Below are 14,750 nucleotides of genomic sequence, written 5' to 3'. Positions count from 1 at the left end.
ACTCCCTCAGGCTTTATAGATGCCCTGTCTTTTCTCAGCCCTTGCATTCAAAAAGAAGTGTCTCCTGTGAAGGTGTGAGAGCCAACTGGGATATACTGCCGCAGAGAAATGTTATGCGTGGCCTCGTCATTTCTCTAAATCCTCTTTGTCTCAGAAGACCATTAGTATCTATGATTCAGGTCTCCATTTCTTTTGTTACCATTCTTTTTCACAAGTGTTTCTCCCATCTGTTCTTTCTGAGAGAGAAGCAAGAGTAGGGGATGTTTAATAGATACCTGTTGAATTTTTATCTCCTTGGCAGTGTCCTGGACAGTCCTAGCCGACTGGATGAGGAACACCGGCTTATAGCTCGCTATGCTGCCCGGCTGGCTGCAGAGGCAGGAAACATGGTGAGTAAATAGAGGATTCCAGTAGAGTAGCAGAAATTTGCATTACTTTAATTATTTATTTATTTATTTTAATAGATTTATTTATTTATTTATTTATTGGCTGTATTGGGTCTTCATTGCTGCGTGTAGGCTTTCTCTAGTTGTGGCGAGCAGGGGCTACTCTTTTTTTTTTTTTAATTTTTTTTAATTAATCAATTTATTTATTTATTTATTTTTGACTGTGTTGGGTCTTCGTTTCTGTGCGAGGGCTTTCTCTAGTTGCGGCAAGCGGGGGCCACTCTTCATCGCGGTGCGCGGGCCTCTCACTATCGCGGCCTCTCTTGTTGCGGAGCACAGGCTCCAGACGCGCAGGCTCAGTAGTTGTGGCTCACGGGCCCAGTTGCTCCGCGGCATGTGGGATCTTCCCAGACCAGGGCTCGAACCCGTGTCCCCTGCATTGGCAGGCAGATTCTCAACCACTGCGCCACCAGGGAAGCCCAGGGGCTACTCTTCGTTGTGGTGCGTAGGCTTCTCATTGCGGTGGCTTCTCTTGTTGTGGAGCACAGGCTCTAGGTGCGCAGGCTTCAGTAGTTGTGGCATGCGGGCTCAGTAGTTGTGGCGCACGGGCTTAGTTGCTCCACGGCGTGTGGGATCTTCCCGGACCAGGGCTCGAACCCATGTCCCCTGCATTGGCAGGTGGATTCTTAACCACTGCACCACCAGGGAAGCCTGCATTACTTTAATATACAGGTGGAATGGGAATGGTAAACATGAAACTCAGGAGAGTAGATATCTCAGAGACAGGAGGAGGGGAATTGGTTTAGGGAAGGGATTGCAGTGGCCTTTAATTTTATCTACAGTATCCTCTTTTAAAAGTGAATCAATAAAAGAAAATCAAAGAACCAGAATTTGGTTCTTTAAAAAGATTGGTAAGATTAATAAGCCTCTAGAAATTCTGATCAAGAAGAAAGGAAAGAGGATGTGGAGAAAAGGGAACCCTTGTACACTGTTGGTGGGAATGTAAATTGGTCCAGCCACTATAGGAAACAGTATGGAGGTTCCTTGAAAAACTAAAGATAGAACTACTATGCGATCGGCAATTCCACTCCTGGGTGTACATCTGGAAAAAATGAAAACACTAATTTGAAAAGATACATGCACCCCAGTGTTCATAGCAGCACTATTTACAATAAGCAAGCCATGGAAGCAACCCGAGTACCCATCAACAGATGATAGGATTAAGAAGATGTGAGAGCTGTGTGCGCACGCGCGTGCGCGCGCGCGCGCACACACACACACACACACACACACACACTGGAATATTACTCAGCCATACAAAAGAATAAAATATTGCCATTTGTGGGACTTCCCTGGTAGCGCAGTGGTTAAGAATCCGCCTGCCAATGCAGGGGACACAGGTTCGATCCATGGTCCAGGAAGATTCCACATGCCGTGGAGCAACTAAGCCCACGCATCACAACTACTGAGCCCATGTGCCACAACTACTGAAACCCGTGCACCTAGAGCCTGTGCTCCGCAACAAGAGAAGCCGCCGCAATGAGAAACCTACGCACCACAACGAAGAATAGCCCCTGCTCGCCACAACTAGAGAAAGAAAAGCCCGCGCACAGCAACAAAGACCCCATGCAGCCATAAATAAATAAGTAAATAAATAGATAAATAAATAAAAATATATTGCCATTTGCAGCAACATGGGTAGACCTAGAGAATATTATGCTTAGTGAAATAAGTCAGACAGAGAAAGACAAATTCTATACAATATCATTTATATGTGGAATCTAAAAAATAATACAAATCAATGTATATACAAAAACAGAAACAGTCTCACAGACATAGAAATCAAACTTGTGGTTACCAAAGGGGAGAAGGAGGCAGGGAGGGACAAATTAGGGATATGGGATTAACAGATACAAACTACTATACATAAAATAGATAAGCAACAAAGATTTACTATATAGCACGAGGAATTATACCTATTATCTCGTAATAACCTATAATGGAATATATTCTGCAAAAACCCTGAATCACTATACTGTATACCTGAAACTAACACAATATTATAAATCAACTATACTTCAGTTAAAAAAAAAAAGAAGGAAGAAAAAAATGCAAATTACCAATATCGGGAATGAAATAAGGGACATACTACAGATTCTATAAACATTATAAGGATGATAAGAATATTATGAACAACTTTTTGCCAGTAAGTTTGACCACCTAGCTGACATAGACAAATTTCTTGAAAGATACAATTTAACAAAACTGACATAAGAGTAAATAGAAAATCTAAATAGTCCTAAATCTGTTAAAGAAATTGAATTAATAATTAACTTCAAAAACTCTAAGCTCAGGGACTTCCCTGGTGGCACAGTGGTTAAGAGTTCGCCTGCCAACGAAGGGGACACGGGTTCGCGCCCTGGTCCGGGAAGATCCCACATGCCGTGGAGCAACTAAGCCTGTGTGCCACAGCTACTGAGCCTGCGCTCTAAAGCCTGCAAGCCACAAATACTGAGCCCACGTGCCACAACTACTGAAGCTTGCACGCCTAGAGCCCGTGCTCTGCAACAAGAGAAGCCTCTGCGATGAGAAGCCTGCGCACTGCAATGAAGAGTAGCCCCCGCTCGCCGCAAGTAGAGAAAGCCCGTGTGCAGCAACGAAGACCCAACGCAGCCATAAATGAATAAATAAATAAATGAATAAAAATTCTAAGCTCAGATGGCTTAATTGTTGAATACTATCATATGTTTAAGGAAGAAATAACAATCTGGCACAAACGTTCAGAAAATAGATAAAGAAGTCATTTTACCAGGCCACTATAACCTGATACCAAAATAATACAAGGGCATTCCAAGAGAAGAAAGTTGATGGCCAAGTTCTATCATGAACACAGATGCAAAAATCCTTAACAAAATATTAGCAAATTGAACCCAGCAATATGTAAAAAGGATAATACTCCATGATCAAGTGAGGTTTATCCTAGGGATGCAAATTTATTTAACACATGAAAACCAGCCTATGTAATTCACCATATTAGCAATTTAAAGAAGAAAATTATAATATTTCAATAGATGCAGAAAAAGTTTGTCAAAATACAGTGCCCATTTTTGATAAAACTTCTCAATATTATAGGAGTAGAAGAAACTCCTCTAACCTGGGAAAGAACACCTACAAAAACCCGATAGCTTATATGGCACTTAAAGGTTAAATTTTGGAATATTTCCCCCTAATACTGCAAACAAGTCATAGATGTCTACTTCTACCACCTCTATTCAAAATTGTCCTGGGGGTCCCAGTCAGTGCAGCATGACAAGAAAAAAGGGACATAAATATTGTAAAGGAAGATGTGAAACTGTCATTATTTGCAGATGACCTGATTCTATATAGGAAGTCCTAAGGGAAGTCCTACAAGAACACTACTAGAACAGATACATGACTTTATAGCAGTGTTGCAGCATACAGAGTCAATATTTAAAAATTGATTGTATTTCTATCTACTAGCAGTGAACAATTAAGAATTAAATTTAGGAAAAATAACATTTACTGTAACATTAAAAACCATCAAATACTTACGGATAAATTTAGTGAAAGATGTTCAAGACTGAAAACTATAAAATATTGCTAAGAGAAATTAAAGAAAACCTAATAAATGGAGAGGTATAGCCATACTCAAAAGATTCAATATTAGTAAAATGGTATATTTTCCCAAATTGGTCTATAAATTCAGTACCAATCAAAATGCCAACTGATTTTCAAATATATTTAGAAAACCAAAACAGTCTTGGAAAAGAGCAAAGTTGGAGGATTCAACCCTACTTGACATCAAGACTTACTCTAGGGACTTCCCTGGTGGTCCACTAGTTAAGACTCCACGCTCCCAATGCAGGGGGCCCGGGTTTGATCCCTGGTCAGGGAACTAGATCCCACATGCTGTAACTAAGAGCCCGCTAGAAGAGCCCACATGCCACAACTAAAGCTCCCACATGCCACAACTAAAGATCCCACGTGCCACAACTAAGACCCAGCGCAGCCAAATAAATAAACAAATATTTTTTTTAAAAAAGACTTACTCTAAAGCCACAGTAATCAGGAAAGTATGGTATTGGCAAAAGGATAGGCAAATCATCCATAAAATAGATGCACACATATAAGTTCAAGTGACTTTCAACAAGGCACAAAAGCAATTCAATTGGGAAAGGAAAGTCTTTTTAACAAATGCTGCTGGAACAACTGTTTATCTGTATGAAAAGAAAGAACAACTGTTTGTATGAAAAGAAAGAACCTCTACCCCTACCTCACACCATACATAGAAACCAATTTGAAATGTATCATAAACTTTAAATGTAAAAGCTAAAACCATAAAGCTATTAAAAGAAAACAGAAAACTATCTTTATGACCTTGGGGCAGGCGAAGATTTCTTAGAGAGGTTATAAGAATCACAAACCATTGGGTCCAGTATTGTTCTGGAGTGAAATTAGACAGGACAGGCAGGCCAAGATCTCGCAGGACAATATTCTACAGTGTTAGTTTTAGAAATGTGTACTAATTTATGTTTACTTCCTCACAGGGAAATAGAGTTATGAAAGCTGCCAATAGAGAGTTTTGCTTTCTTTCTCTCTCAAAATGTAATTTATTCCTTTGGGTTTGTTTAGTCTTCAAAACCTTTTCCTTGAGAATCTAATACTAAGTCATACATCTGACTCTAACATTCCAACTCTAAAGGTTAGTGAAATGGAACAGAATAGGGGGAAAAAATGTCTGGGAAAAAGACTAGTTTTATTTAATTAATTAGTTAAAGCCTACACATGCCCTCAATCAGTCACAAATGTTTGTTATTTTAGAAATTAAAATTTATAAATAACATTAATTAAATTTTTTGAAATGGAATAACATTGTGGTGGATTTTTTAAATTAAGTATACGTAATACCATTATATAGTCTTGTTGACTTTACATAGTACTTTTTAAAATTTGTAAATAAAAGCTCCAAAGCCGTTTGACCCTGAAAAGGAGATCCTAGTACTCCTTTACTGCAAACAAGATAAATCTGTTTACACCTGATAGTTTCTGATGCCAGTTCTCTAATTCATGTGAAAATAGTTGTTAGAATGGTCTTGAGACTAAATACTGATATGGCCCCTTTCATCTTCAGTTTATTTTCCTAAGTGTAGTTATCTTATAAATATTGGGTCTCTCAGGAAGGACTCTTCTTAACTAGATTTCTATTAAACAGAAGACTTCTAATCTGCTAATCTCTCACTGATACAAGTGCTTTGCATAAAGTGGGTGTAGTGCTCAAAAGAATTTATTTATAGCCTGCCAGATAGGCTTTGTATTGATTTTTTTTTTTTTTTTCAAAAACCTTCTACAAGAAAGACCATTAAATCATTTTAGCAGCCGGCATTACACCCTGTGAAATGCTCCAGCATCAGACCCTCACGTCTCCCCAGGTGGCAGACATGGCCACTGGAACCTCTTCAGGCTGACCCTCAGATAGAGAAATTGTAGGTTGCTTAGATGAGCCAGGAGAGCTAATTTGTTTTCCTGAAGTGCCTAAATTCCATTTTAAAACAACAACAACAAAAATACAGTGTGTGGCAAATCATGGTAATAACAGCAAATCTTAAATTTCATCACAAACATCACTAGCATTAGATGTAGTCAGGTGGTTTTTGTTTATTTAAAAAAATTTTTTTTCTTTATGAAAAAATTAAAAACTCATTATGGAAAACTTGGAAGAAAGGTGAAAGGAAAGGGAAACCATTGTCCATTGTCATGCTACCTAACATTTAACACGTTTTTGAGATTTTTTTTTCACATAGCCCAGTCCCGGACTTCACAGCCTCATCATCCTGTCAGCTGCTCCACCCATGCACCATTCCAGAAATGTCCTTACGGCTTCTTAGAATTAAAGATCAAGAGTATTTTCATGTGGTGTTTTGCACACATTTAATGACTTAAAACCCCTATAAAATAGTCATTGTCAAACCTGGCTACATATTCTAATCTTTCGTACAACACTTAAAATATATGTAGATTCTTGGCCTTGCCTTAGACCTACTGAAGCAGAACCTCTGGGTTTAGTAGGGTCCATTGATTTTAGTTTAAAAAAAAAAAAAAGAAAACTTTCAGTCTTTTGATTTACAGCTAGCTTGGGAACCACTCTCCTAAAAAACATTACTGGGTTTTTGAGAGCAAGAGAGAGGTATTAATAATCCATAGCCCTCCAGTTAGTCTAAGCGAGGTTGGGATGATGGGAAGGCTGCCCTTGGGATGCAGTGAAAGTCTGGTTGATATCAGGCACATCTCTGTGGAACTCCTCCTGCCAAGTTCATCCAGATGGGAAACTTCCAGTCTCTTTTTAGGAGGCTCCAGAAATGCATACCAGCAGATTACAGTTTGCTGACTATGTTGGCTTTCCTTGGTTTCATATTTGCCCAGTTTTGCTCAGTGGGATCATGTTCCTTATCCTGTATTTTTCAGATGTGTCTCTATCTCATTAAAGATGATGGAGCTCTGTGAGATTACCTAAACCTAAGAGAATACTAGTGTAACAGAGGAAGGGATCCTCTTCACATCTCTTTCCATAAATAGTCCCATTTTACAGACAAGAAAATAAAGGTATATAGTAAAATAAAGTAACAAGTTTACATGCGACTAAGTAGCAAACCCTTAGATTCTTAAGTGGTCCACCTACTTCCATTCTTATCCCACTACAGTAAATCCTCCACTTAGTAGCCAAAGCAGTGTTTGTTTGTTTTCAATAAGCTTCATTATAGAACAATTTTAGATTTACAGAAAAATTATTAAGCTAGTACAGAGAGTTGCCATATAACCCATGTTCCGTTTCCCCTATTATTAACATTTTACCTTAGTATAGCATGTTTGTTGCAATTAATGAGCCAATATCAACACATTATTATTAACTAAAGTCCATGCTTTATTCAGATTTTGTTAGTTTTTACCTAATGTCTTTTCTCCGTTCTGGGGTTCCATCCGAGATACCACATTACATTTAATTGTCGTTATCTCCTTAGGCTCCTCTGGTCTGTGACAGCTTCTCTGACTTTCCTTGTTTTTTTGTTTGTTTTTTATTTATTGAAACATAGTTGATTTACAATATTGTGTTAGTTTCAGGTGTACAGCAAAATGATTCAACTATATATATAGTTATATCCTATATGATAATATATATGATAATCCTATATGATATATAGGATTATTTTCCATTATAGCTTATTACTGACTTTCCTTGTTTTTGATGACCTTGACAGTTTTGAGGAATGTCCCTTAATGGGGATTTGTCTGTTTTTCTCATGATTAGACTGAGATTATGGGTTTTGGGGAGGAAGAGATAAGTGCTATTTTCCTCACGTCACATCATACATAAATAATATCAACGTAACTTATCACTGTTGATGTTGACCTTGATCACCTGGCTGAGGAAGCTTTTTTCAGGTTTCTCCGACATAAAGTTACTCTTTTGTCCCCTTTCCACACTGTCCTCTTTGGCAGGAGGTCACTATGGACAGGCCACGCTTAAGGAACAGGGAGTTAGGCTCCACCTCCTTGAGGGCAGAGTATTTGGAATTGATTCCATGTTTCCCTGTTCAGAATCCTACAGTGGCTTCACACCACATTTGGAATGGAATGGAAACTCCACTGCATGATGAAAAGGTCCTTCATGATCTGGGCCCTCCCAGTTTATCACCTATCCCTGCCTCATAGCTCGCGCCAACTCCATCAGTACTGACCAGAACACACCAACCTGGAGCACTTGTGGGCCTTTGCCCTTCTTTCTGCCCAGCAAGCCCGACCCTCCCAACCCCCAGACCTTCACCTGGTTTGCTTCCTAAGTTCATTGAGTCTTTCATAACTACCTCATTTAAAAAATCTTCTGTCTCAGTTTATTCTGTGTCATTACCCTATATTTCTTCATCAAATTTATCACTGCTGATGCCATATATATATATATATATCACCTACATATGTATATATATTTATTTATTTATTTGTTTATCATTCTCTCCCAATGTAATGTAAGGTACATGAGGATAGAGGCTGTATTTTATTCACTAATGCATCCTGGTTTCTGGAATAGTATCTAACACATACTAAGTGCTCAGGAAATATTTGTTGGATAAATGAATGAATGAACTATTTAATTTTTGAAAGAAATCATCTTTAGGGATCTTCTGGCTAAAGTAATCTATGTCTTTATAAACTAACTGCTCCCTCTTTTTCCCTTCAGTGTCCTGGGGGCATTTTAGGAAGGGATACCTGGCTTTTTTTGTTTTTTGTTTTTTTAAGGAGTACTGTGGTGTCTACGATAGTCAATAAATAAAATCCTACATTTCTCTGTTGTTTAGTGTACACTCAACTGTGTTTGACATTTGTCTGGGTGAAATAAGCCATCATTCAGCTGTCCACTGGGGGCTCCCTGTTGTTACGTCCAGGTGGAGGAGCTAGGGTGCAGGCTGCTCCAGGTGGGACTGCTGACTAAGGGTTTGAATCTTCTTCCGCCCCTACTTCTTTATATTTGAGTAACAATGCTTCTTGGTGCCAAAGAATCTTTCCTGGTTAGGAATCACTACTGATAATAATTCTTGATTCCTATGTTAACTTTCTCTTTGAAAGATGCTTCAGCATTGCAGTCAGACACTCAAAACTAAAAGGATTCTTTAGAAATTTCCAGTGAAATACTGTAGGGTTTTTGGGTTTTTGTCATTATATGAAACAAATTCCTTTCAGAGCTCATTTCCTCATCCATAATTTTCCCTGGTCCCACTCTCATAAGGAGCCATTAGTTTTAACTCTAGTCTTCAGGAATTGTAAACCTATTATTCGTAGCAGTTTTACTCTGAGGCAAGCCATTTTTCTGAGGTTCAACTCAGGCTCTCACAAGACTCTGAATAGAATATATAGAGAACTTGCTCAGTTGACTGCTGGCCCACTCTTCTCTGGAGGAAGAAAGGTCAGTTTTTTTCCTTTTAAAGAAGGAAATTGCTTGGTAATTTGATAAAAAGGCTCCCACCCAGATTTGCTATGCTATTTTGCCCCTGTTTATTTAGGAAATTTCACATGAAAAGAATTACTTATTGCATCTTTAAACTCTAGACAGGAAACAAGGTTTCTGCATCATCGTAGATCATGTTTTGGGAAGAACCAAGAATACCTGGAGTGAAGCGTAACTATACCAGAGCCTTCATTAAGAGCTTCCACTCTGGTTAATCAATAAAAGGGAAATGTCACCTAGTCATCCATTTTCCTATTTTGTGTTGATTGGCTTCCATATTCTTAAAGGAGGTACAAGGGTCAGACCCAGTAGTGAATATGCAAATCGAAACCATAATGACTCCTCCAAAGAAGATATATAGATGGCCAATAAGCACATGAAAGTATGCTCAACATATTAGTCATTAGGGGAATACAAATCAAAATCACGAGATACCATTTTATACTCACTAGGATTACTGTGATCAAAAAAATGGGCTATAACAACGGTTGGCAAGAAAGTGGAAAAAATGGACCCCTTATATATTGCTAGTGGGAATGTAAACTGCTACAGCCATGTAGGAAAACAGTTTAGCAGTTGCCCAAAAGGCAGTTACTATATGACCCAGCAGTTCCACTCTTAGATATATACCCAAGAAAAATGAAAGCATGTCTCTACACAGAAACTTGTCCGCAAATGCACATAGCAGCATTATGCAAAATAGCCCGCCAAAATGGGAACCCAAATGTCCCTCAGCTGTTGAATGGATGAACAAAATATGATATGTCCATATGGTGGAATATTATTCATCCATAAAGAGAAATGAAGTACTGATATATGCTACAACGTGGATGAGCCTTGGAATCATTTGCCAAGTCAAAGAAGCCATACATAAAAGATCACATACTGCATGATTCCATTGGTATGAACTGTCCAGAATAGGCAAATCCATAGATAAAGAAATTAGATTAGAAGTTGTCACAAGATGGTGGAGGGGAAATGGGGAGTGACTGTGGGTTTCTTTTCAGGGTGATGAAAATGTCCTGCAAGTAGATAGTGATGATGGGCTCACAACCTCTTAAATATAGTTTAAAACCACTGAATTGTATACTTTAAAAGAGTAGGTTTTAAGGCATGTAAATTATATCTCAATTTTTTTTAAAACCCACAATTAGGTACTTCACGCCCACTAGGATGGTTAAAACCAAAAAGACATTGACAAGTATTGGTGAGAATGTGGAGAAATTGGAACCCTCATTCATTGTTGGTGGGATGGTAAAATGGTTCAGCCACTTCGGAAAACAGTTTGACACTTTCTCAAAATGTTAAATACAGAGTTACCATATAACTCTGGAATTCCACTCTTAGGGATTTACCCAAGACAGATGAAAACATATATTAACACAAGATTTGTAAATGAGAGTTCAGAGCGGCTTCATTTGTGATAACCAAAAGCTGGAAACAATGGAATACTATTCAGCAATAAAAAGGAAGGAACTCCTGATGCATGGAGCAACATGGATGAACCTCAGAAATACCATGCTAAGTGGAAGCCAGAAACCAAAGACTGCATGTTGTATGATTCCATTTATATGAAGTTTCTAGAAAAGGCAAAACCGTAGACAGAAAGCAGATCACTGGTTGCCTGTGGTTGGGGATGGGAGTGGAAGTTGACTACAAACTGGCATGAGGGAACTTTCTGTGGTGATGAAAGATGTTCTAAAACTGGACTGTGGTGATTGGTTTGCATAGCTGTTTAAATATACTAAGACTCATTGAACTGTACACTTAAAATGGGTGGATTTTATGGTATGTAAATTATACCTCAAAAATCTGTTTTAAAAAAAGTCAACAGTCCATCTGGGCCTCTGGATATATTTGAATCAAAAAAAAAAAAAAACCTTTCTTCTTCCTCACTCTAGACCCGTCCTCCCACCGACTTGAGCTTTAACTTTGATGCCAACAAACAACAAAGACAGCTTATTGCAGAACTGGAAAACAAAAACAGGTAAGAATGCAGAGGTCGAGCCAGTTTCTGAAGCCCAAGATTATCACGTGAGTATCTGATTCTCATTTTCCTTGCAGTCCAGATGAGTTTTGACCACAAAGGAAGATCCCACCTCAGTGAAGATAGGCCAGCCCAAGTCCAGTACATGCCCTGGACACTAATTTGTATATCTCTGCATGCTGTTCATTCTGGTAGTCCGAAAGCCCGCTCAGGTGCTCTCAGGTAGATTCTTTTTCCCACCCACCAGTGTGTTCCCCTCCCATTCCTTTCTCCACTCTGCTCCCAGGAGCCTTTGCTCTGTCTTGTCATCTTGTCCTGGCCCACGATGCAGCACGCGACTGTCTGGTCTCTCATTGAAAAGCCATTTACAGGCTTGGCGACCAGACAACACACCATCATGCACTGAAAAAGCAGAAACCAGGACAAGGAGATTGGTCATAATGTAACAGGCACAGTGGAGGAGGTGGCAACCATCAGATCTCGGGGTGGGAGTGGGGTCCAGGAGAAGAAGGGAGACAGAGGAAGATGTGAGGGGAGTTAGCACAGGACTTGCATTAGAAGGTTGCAAGTGCCCCCCAGACAGGAACAGACTCTCCTATTGATAGCTGTCATTTTTCTTCTGTGGAAATGTTTCAAGTTCTTGAGAAGAAGGGTTTGTAGGACTTTCTCTACCACAAAGGATTGTTTCATTGAGGAAATATCGAGTGCAGCAATTTCAAGACGGTGTCCATTTCACGTCTTGGTCATTCAGAAACCATCAGAACAAGATTGGTAGAGGCCGCACGACTAGAATAAAAACTTCTAATGGAAAAAAAGAGAGGGCGCGAGCTGTGAAGCCGCACGTGGCCATCCCTTTTTCATCCATCTCTCTAGAGAGATCCTGCGGGAGATTCAGCGTCTCCGTCTGGAGCATGAGCAGGCTTCCCAGCCCACCCCGGAGAAGGCCCAGCAGAACCCCACACTGCTGGCGGAGCTGCGGCTGCTGAGGTAAGTGGGGAAGCTGCACCACTGTCCCCAAGTTATAATCTGCTACAGTAGGAATTCACATCTCAGGAAACCAAACTAGTGGGTTAGAATCTGTTTATCGGTATAACTAGTCATGTTAGAACAAACAGCTAAAGCATTCCACTCATTCTGTTACTGCTTGAGATGTTTGAGTCCCTTTATTAATCACTGTGAGGTCTCCTGCCTTCATTTCGGAACTAGGTAAACACCCGTCGCAGTGTTTATACTTTTGCGATTGCTTTAGGAAGACCATTGTGCTGCACTCAATCTGCTTATCTTGCAAATTAGTCTGACTTTAGAGACTCCTGGCAGGAGTAAGGCTCTCCGTGTCCTTTGAGTATGTTCTCCCGCACTTCATAGTCAGAGCAGGATTCCGTTGCACGAACTCCTCTGAGATGTGAAACCAAGTGGGAATCCCTTGCACTGTGGCTGTGGTACCTTCCACCTCAACATAAGTATAAACTGTCTCAAGGATCGAGAGACTAAGGACGTAGGATCAGGATGGGGGTAGAGAGCAACTTCAGCTCCCACTTGGTGCTGTTTTGGAGGGAATGAGGGCATCTTCCAGAAGAGTATAACGTGAGCATGATCCGAGCAAAATTACCAGGGTCTTATTTCCTATCGGTCTTAGGAAGGTGTGTGTATACTCTTTGTAAGTGAAGACATTATGGAAACTAAGTGAGTGACTTGATTCTCACCAGACCTCTAGATTTCCAAATAGTGGGTTTTTTCTGTTGAGGTTGTAACATTTGACATTCTGCAGTTGATTTTTAACGTGCTGTCACCTGGGATTCTGCAGAGCCGAATGTCCTTTCTTAGCTCTTCCTTTGGCTTAGGTCATTTAGCTTCCCAACCACGATTTCTTCTCTTACAGAATGGAGATTACTGTTTTTCTATAACTGTCCTTCTGTTTAGATTTGTGTCATTAATAAATAACTCATCAAGAATTTAAACCACGCAGATGAAAATCATTAGGGATACAGAGATTCCCATTCTCCTAAAAATTCATTTTAGTTTCTAAATTTATTAGAAACTGGGCTGAGATTTTGGTTGCTCTGGGTCCACTGTCACACATTGGAGATATCAGCATGTTGGGTGTCACACTAGGGAGGATGGGAAAGCAAAAGCTGCTGACTCAGGTAGAACATAACTCTAAGCTATCAGTGTAAGATACAACTGTTTTCTTTCCCCACCTCAGCTCAGGCACAAGTGACTATTTTGTATCTAGAAAAGCAAAGAACTGTCATACTTTAGTTTAACTATTGCTGGAACTAGGATTGCTGAAAGGGCTTCTTTATGCTAGAGGGATCTGAAAAAACTGTAGATTCAGTAGGCAAAGGGCTGAATCCAGCGCTGTGACATAAGGCAGTAAGAAACAGGAATTTAATCTAAATCCAAGGAGGGTCTAAATCCTGAGAAATCAGAAAGTATTTAATCTCAAAAGCAGCTGTATACCACTGAAAAAAGAGGGACTATTTAATAAGTTTGCTGGATCAATTGGTCATGCATAAGGACAAACACATTGGCTCTCTTCCTCACACTATATACAAAAACACCACCAGGTGGATTAAACATGGAGACACAAATGTTAAAACTTCTAGAAGAAAACGTAGGAGAGTTTCTTTAGGGATTTGGAATAGAAAATAATTTCTCAGAATTACTAGCCATGAAAGAAGTTGGTATATTCATCTATGTTAATATACGAACTTTTGTTTATCACAAGACGCATAAAGGGCAAGATTCATTTGTAGGTTCTGACATCCTTCTGGTTTTAATGAATATACATGAATCCAGGAACTGCCAATACCCAGCTAGTATAATAAAACAAGGTAGAGAATTTCATCCTTAGGGTTAGTGGTTATGAATCCTGAACACCAAGATTGTCTTTTCCCCCTTCATTATTTTTAACGGTATATTTGTTATTATAATAATTTATGACAAATGTGTGAGATATGAAGCATAATGATAAAATGAACACCCAGGAACTCACGTCCTACTTGAGAATTCATATATTGCTAAAGCCATGTCATCTGGAAAAGTGCCCCCCTTATTCCACTTCCTTGCTTCTGCCTTCCCCACAGAGCTAACCTCTCTCCAGAATTTGGTTTATCATTCCCTTGCTTTTTTTTTTTTTTTTTTTTTTTAATATTTATTTATTTATTTATTTGGTTGCACCGGGTCTTAGTTGCGGCACGCGTGTGGGATCTAGTTCCCCGGCCAGGGATCGAACCACCCAGGCCCCCTGCATTGGAAGCTTGGAGTCTTAACCACTGTGCCACCAGGGAAGTCCCGATTCCCTTGCTTTTTAAAACAGTATTGTCAAGTATGTGTGTATGCCCACGTGATAAAGTGTCTA

General features: G+C 39.5%; 1 protein-coding gene across 8 annotated transcripts in view; it reads left to right on the top strand.

The window, feature by feature from the left end:
- Positions 1–14,750, top strand: part of DTNB (dystrobrevin beta) — a 251,519-nt gene that overhangs the window by 198,145 nt on the left and 38,624 nt on the right. For 7 of the 8 annotated variants that reach the window (XM_068563945.1, XM_068563946.1, XM_068563944.1 and 4 more), the window contains exons 12-14: positions 302–389; positions 11,304–11,389; positions 12,263–12,376. In XM_068563945.1, the coding sequence (XP_068420046.1) occupies positions 302–389; positions 11,304–11,389; positions 12,263–12,376 (288 nt within the window). Of the gene's footprint in view, positions 1–301; positions 390–11,303; positions 11,390–11,466; positions 11,612–12,262; positions 12,377–14,750 lie in introns of those variants that run through there. The other variant, XR_011076469.1, reaches the window with a different exon arrangement.

This window comes from Eschrichtius robustus, chromosome 15, assembly GCF_028021215.1.
Source record: "Eschrichtius robustus isolate mEscRob2 chromosome 15, mEscRob2.pri, whole genome shotgun sequence".
Classification (NCBI taxonomy): Eukaryota; Metazoa; Chordata; class Mammalia; order Artiodactyla; family Eschrichtiidae; genus Eschrichtius; species Eschrichtius robustus.
This window is presented reverse-complemented; position numbering and strand designations above follow the sequence as displayed.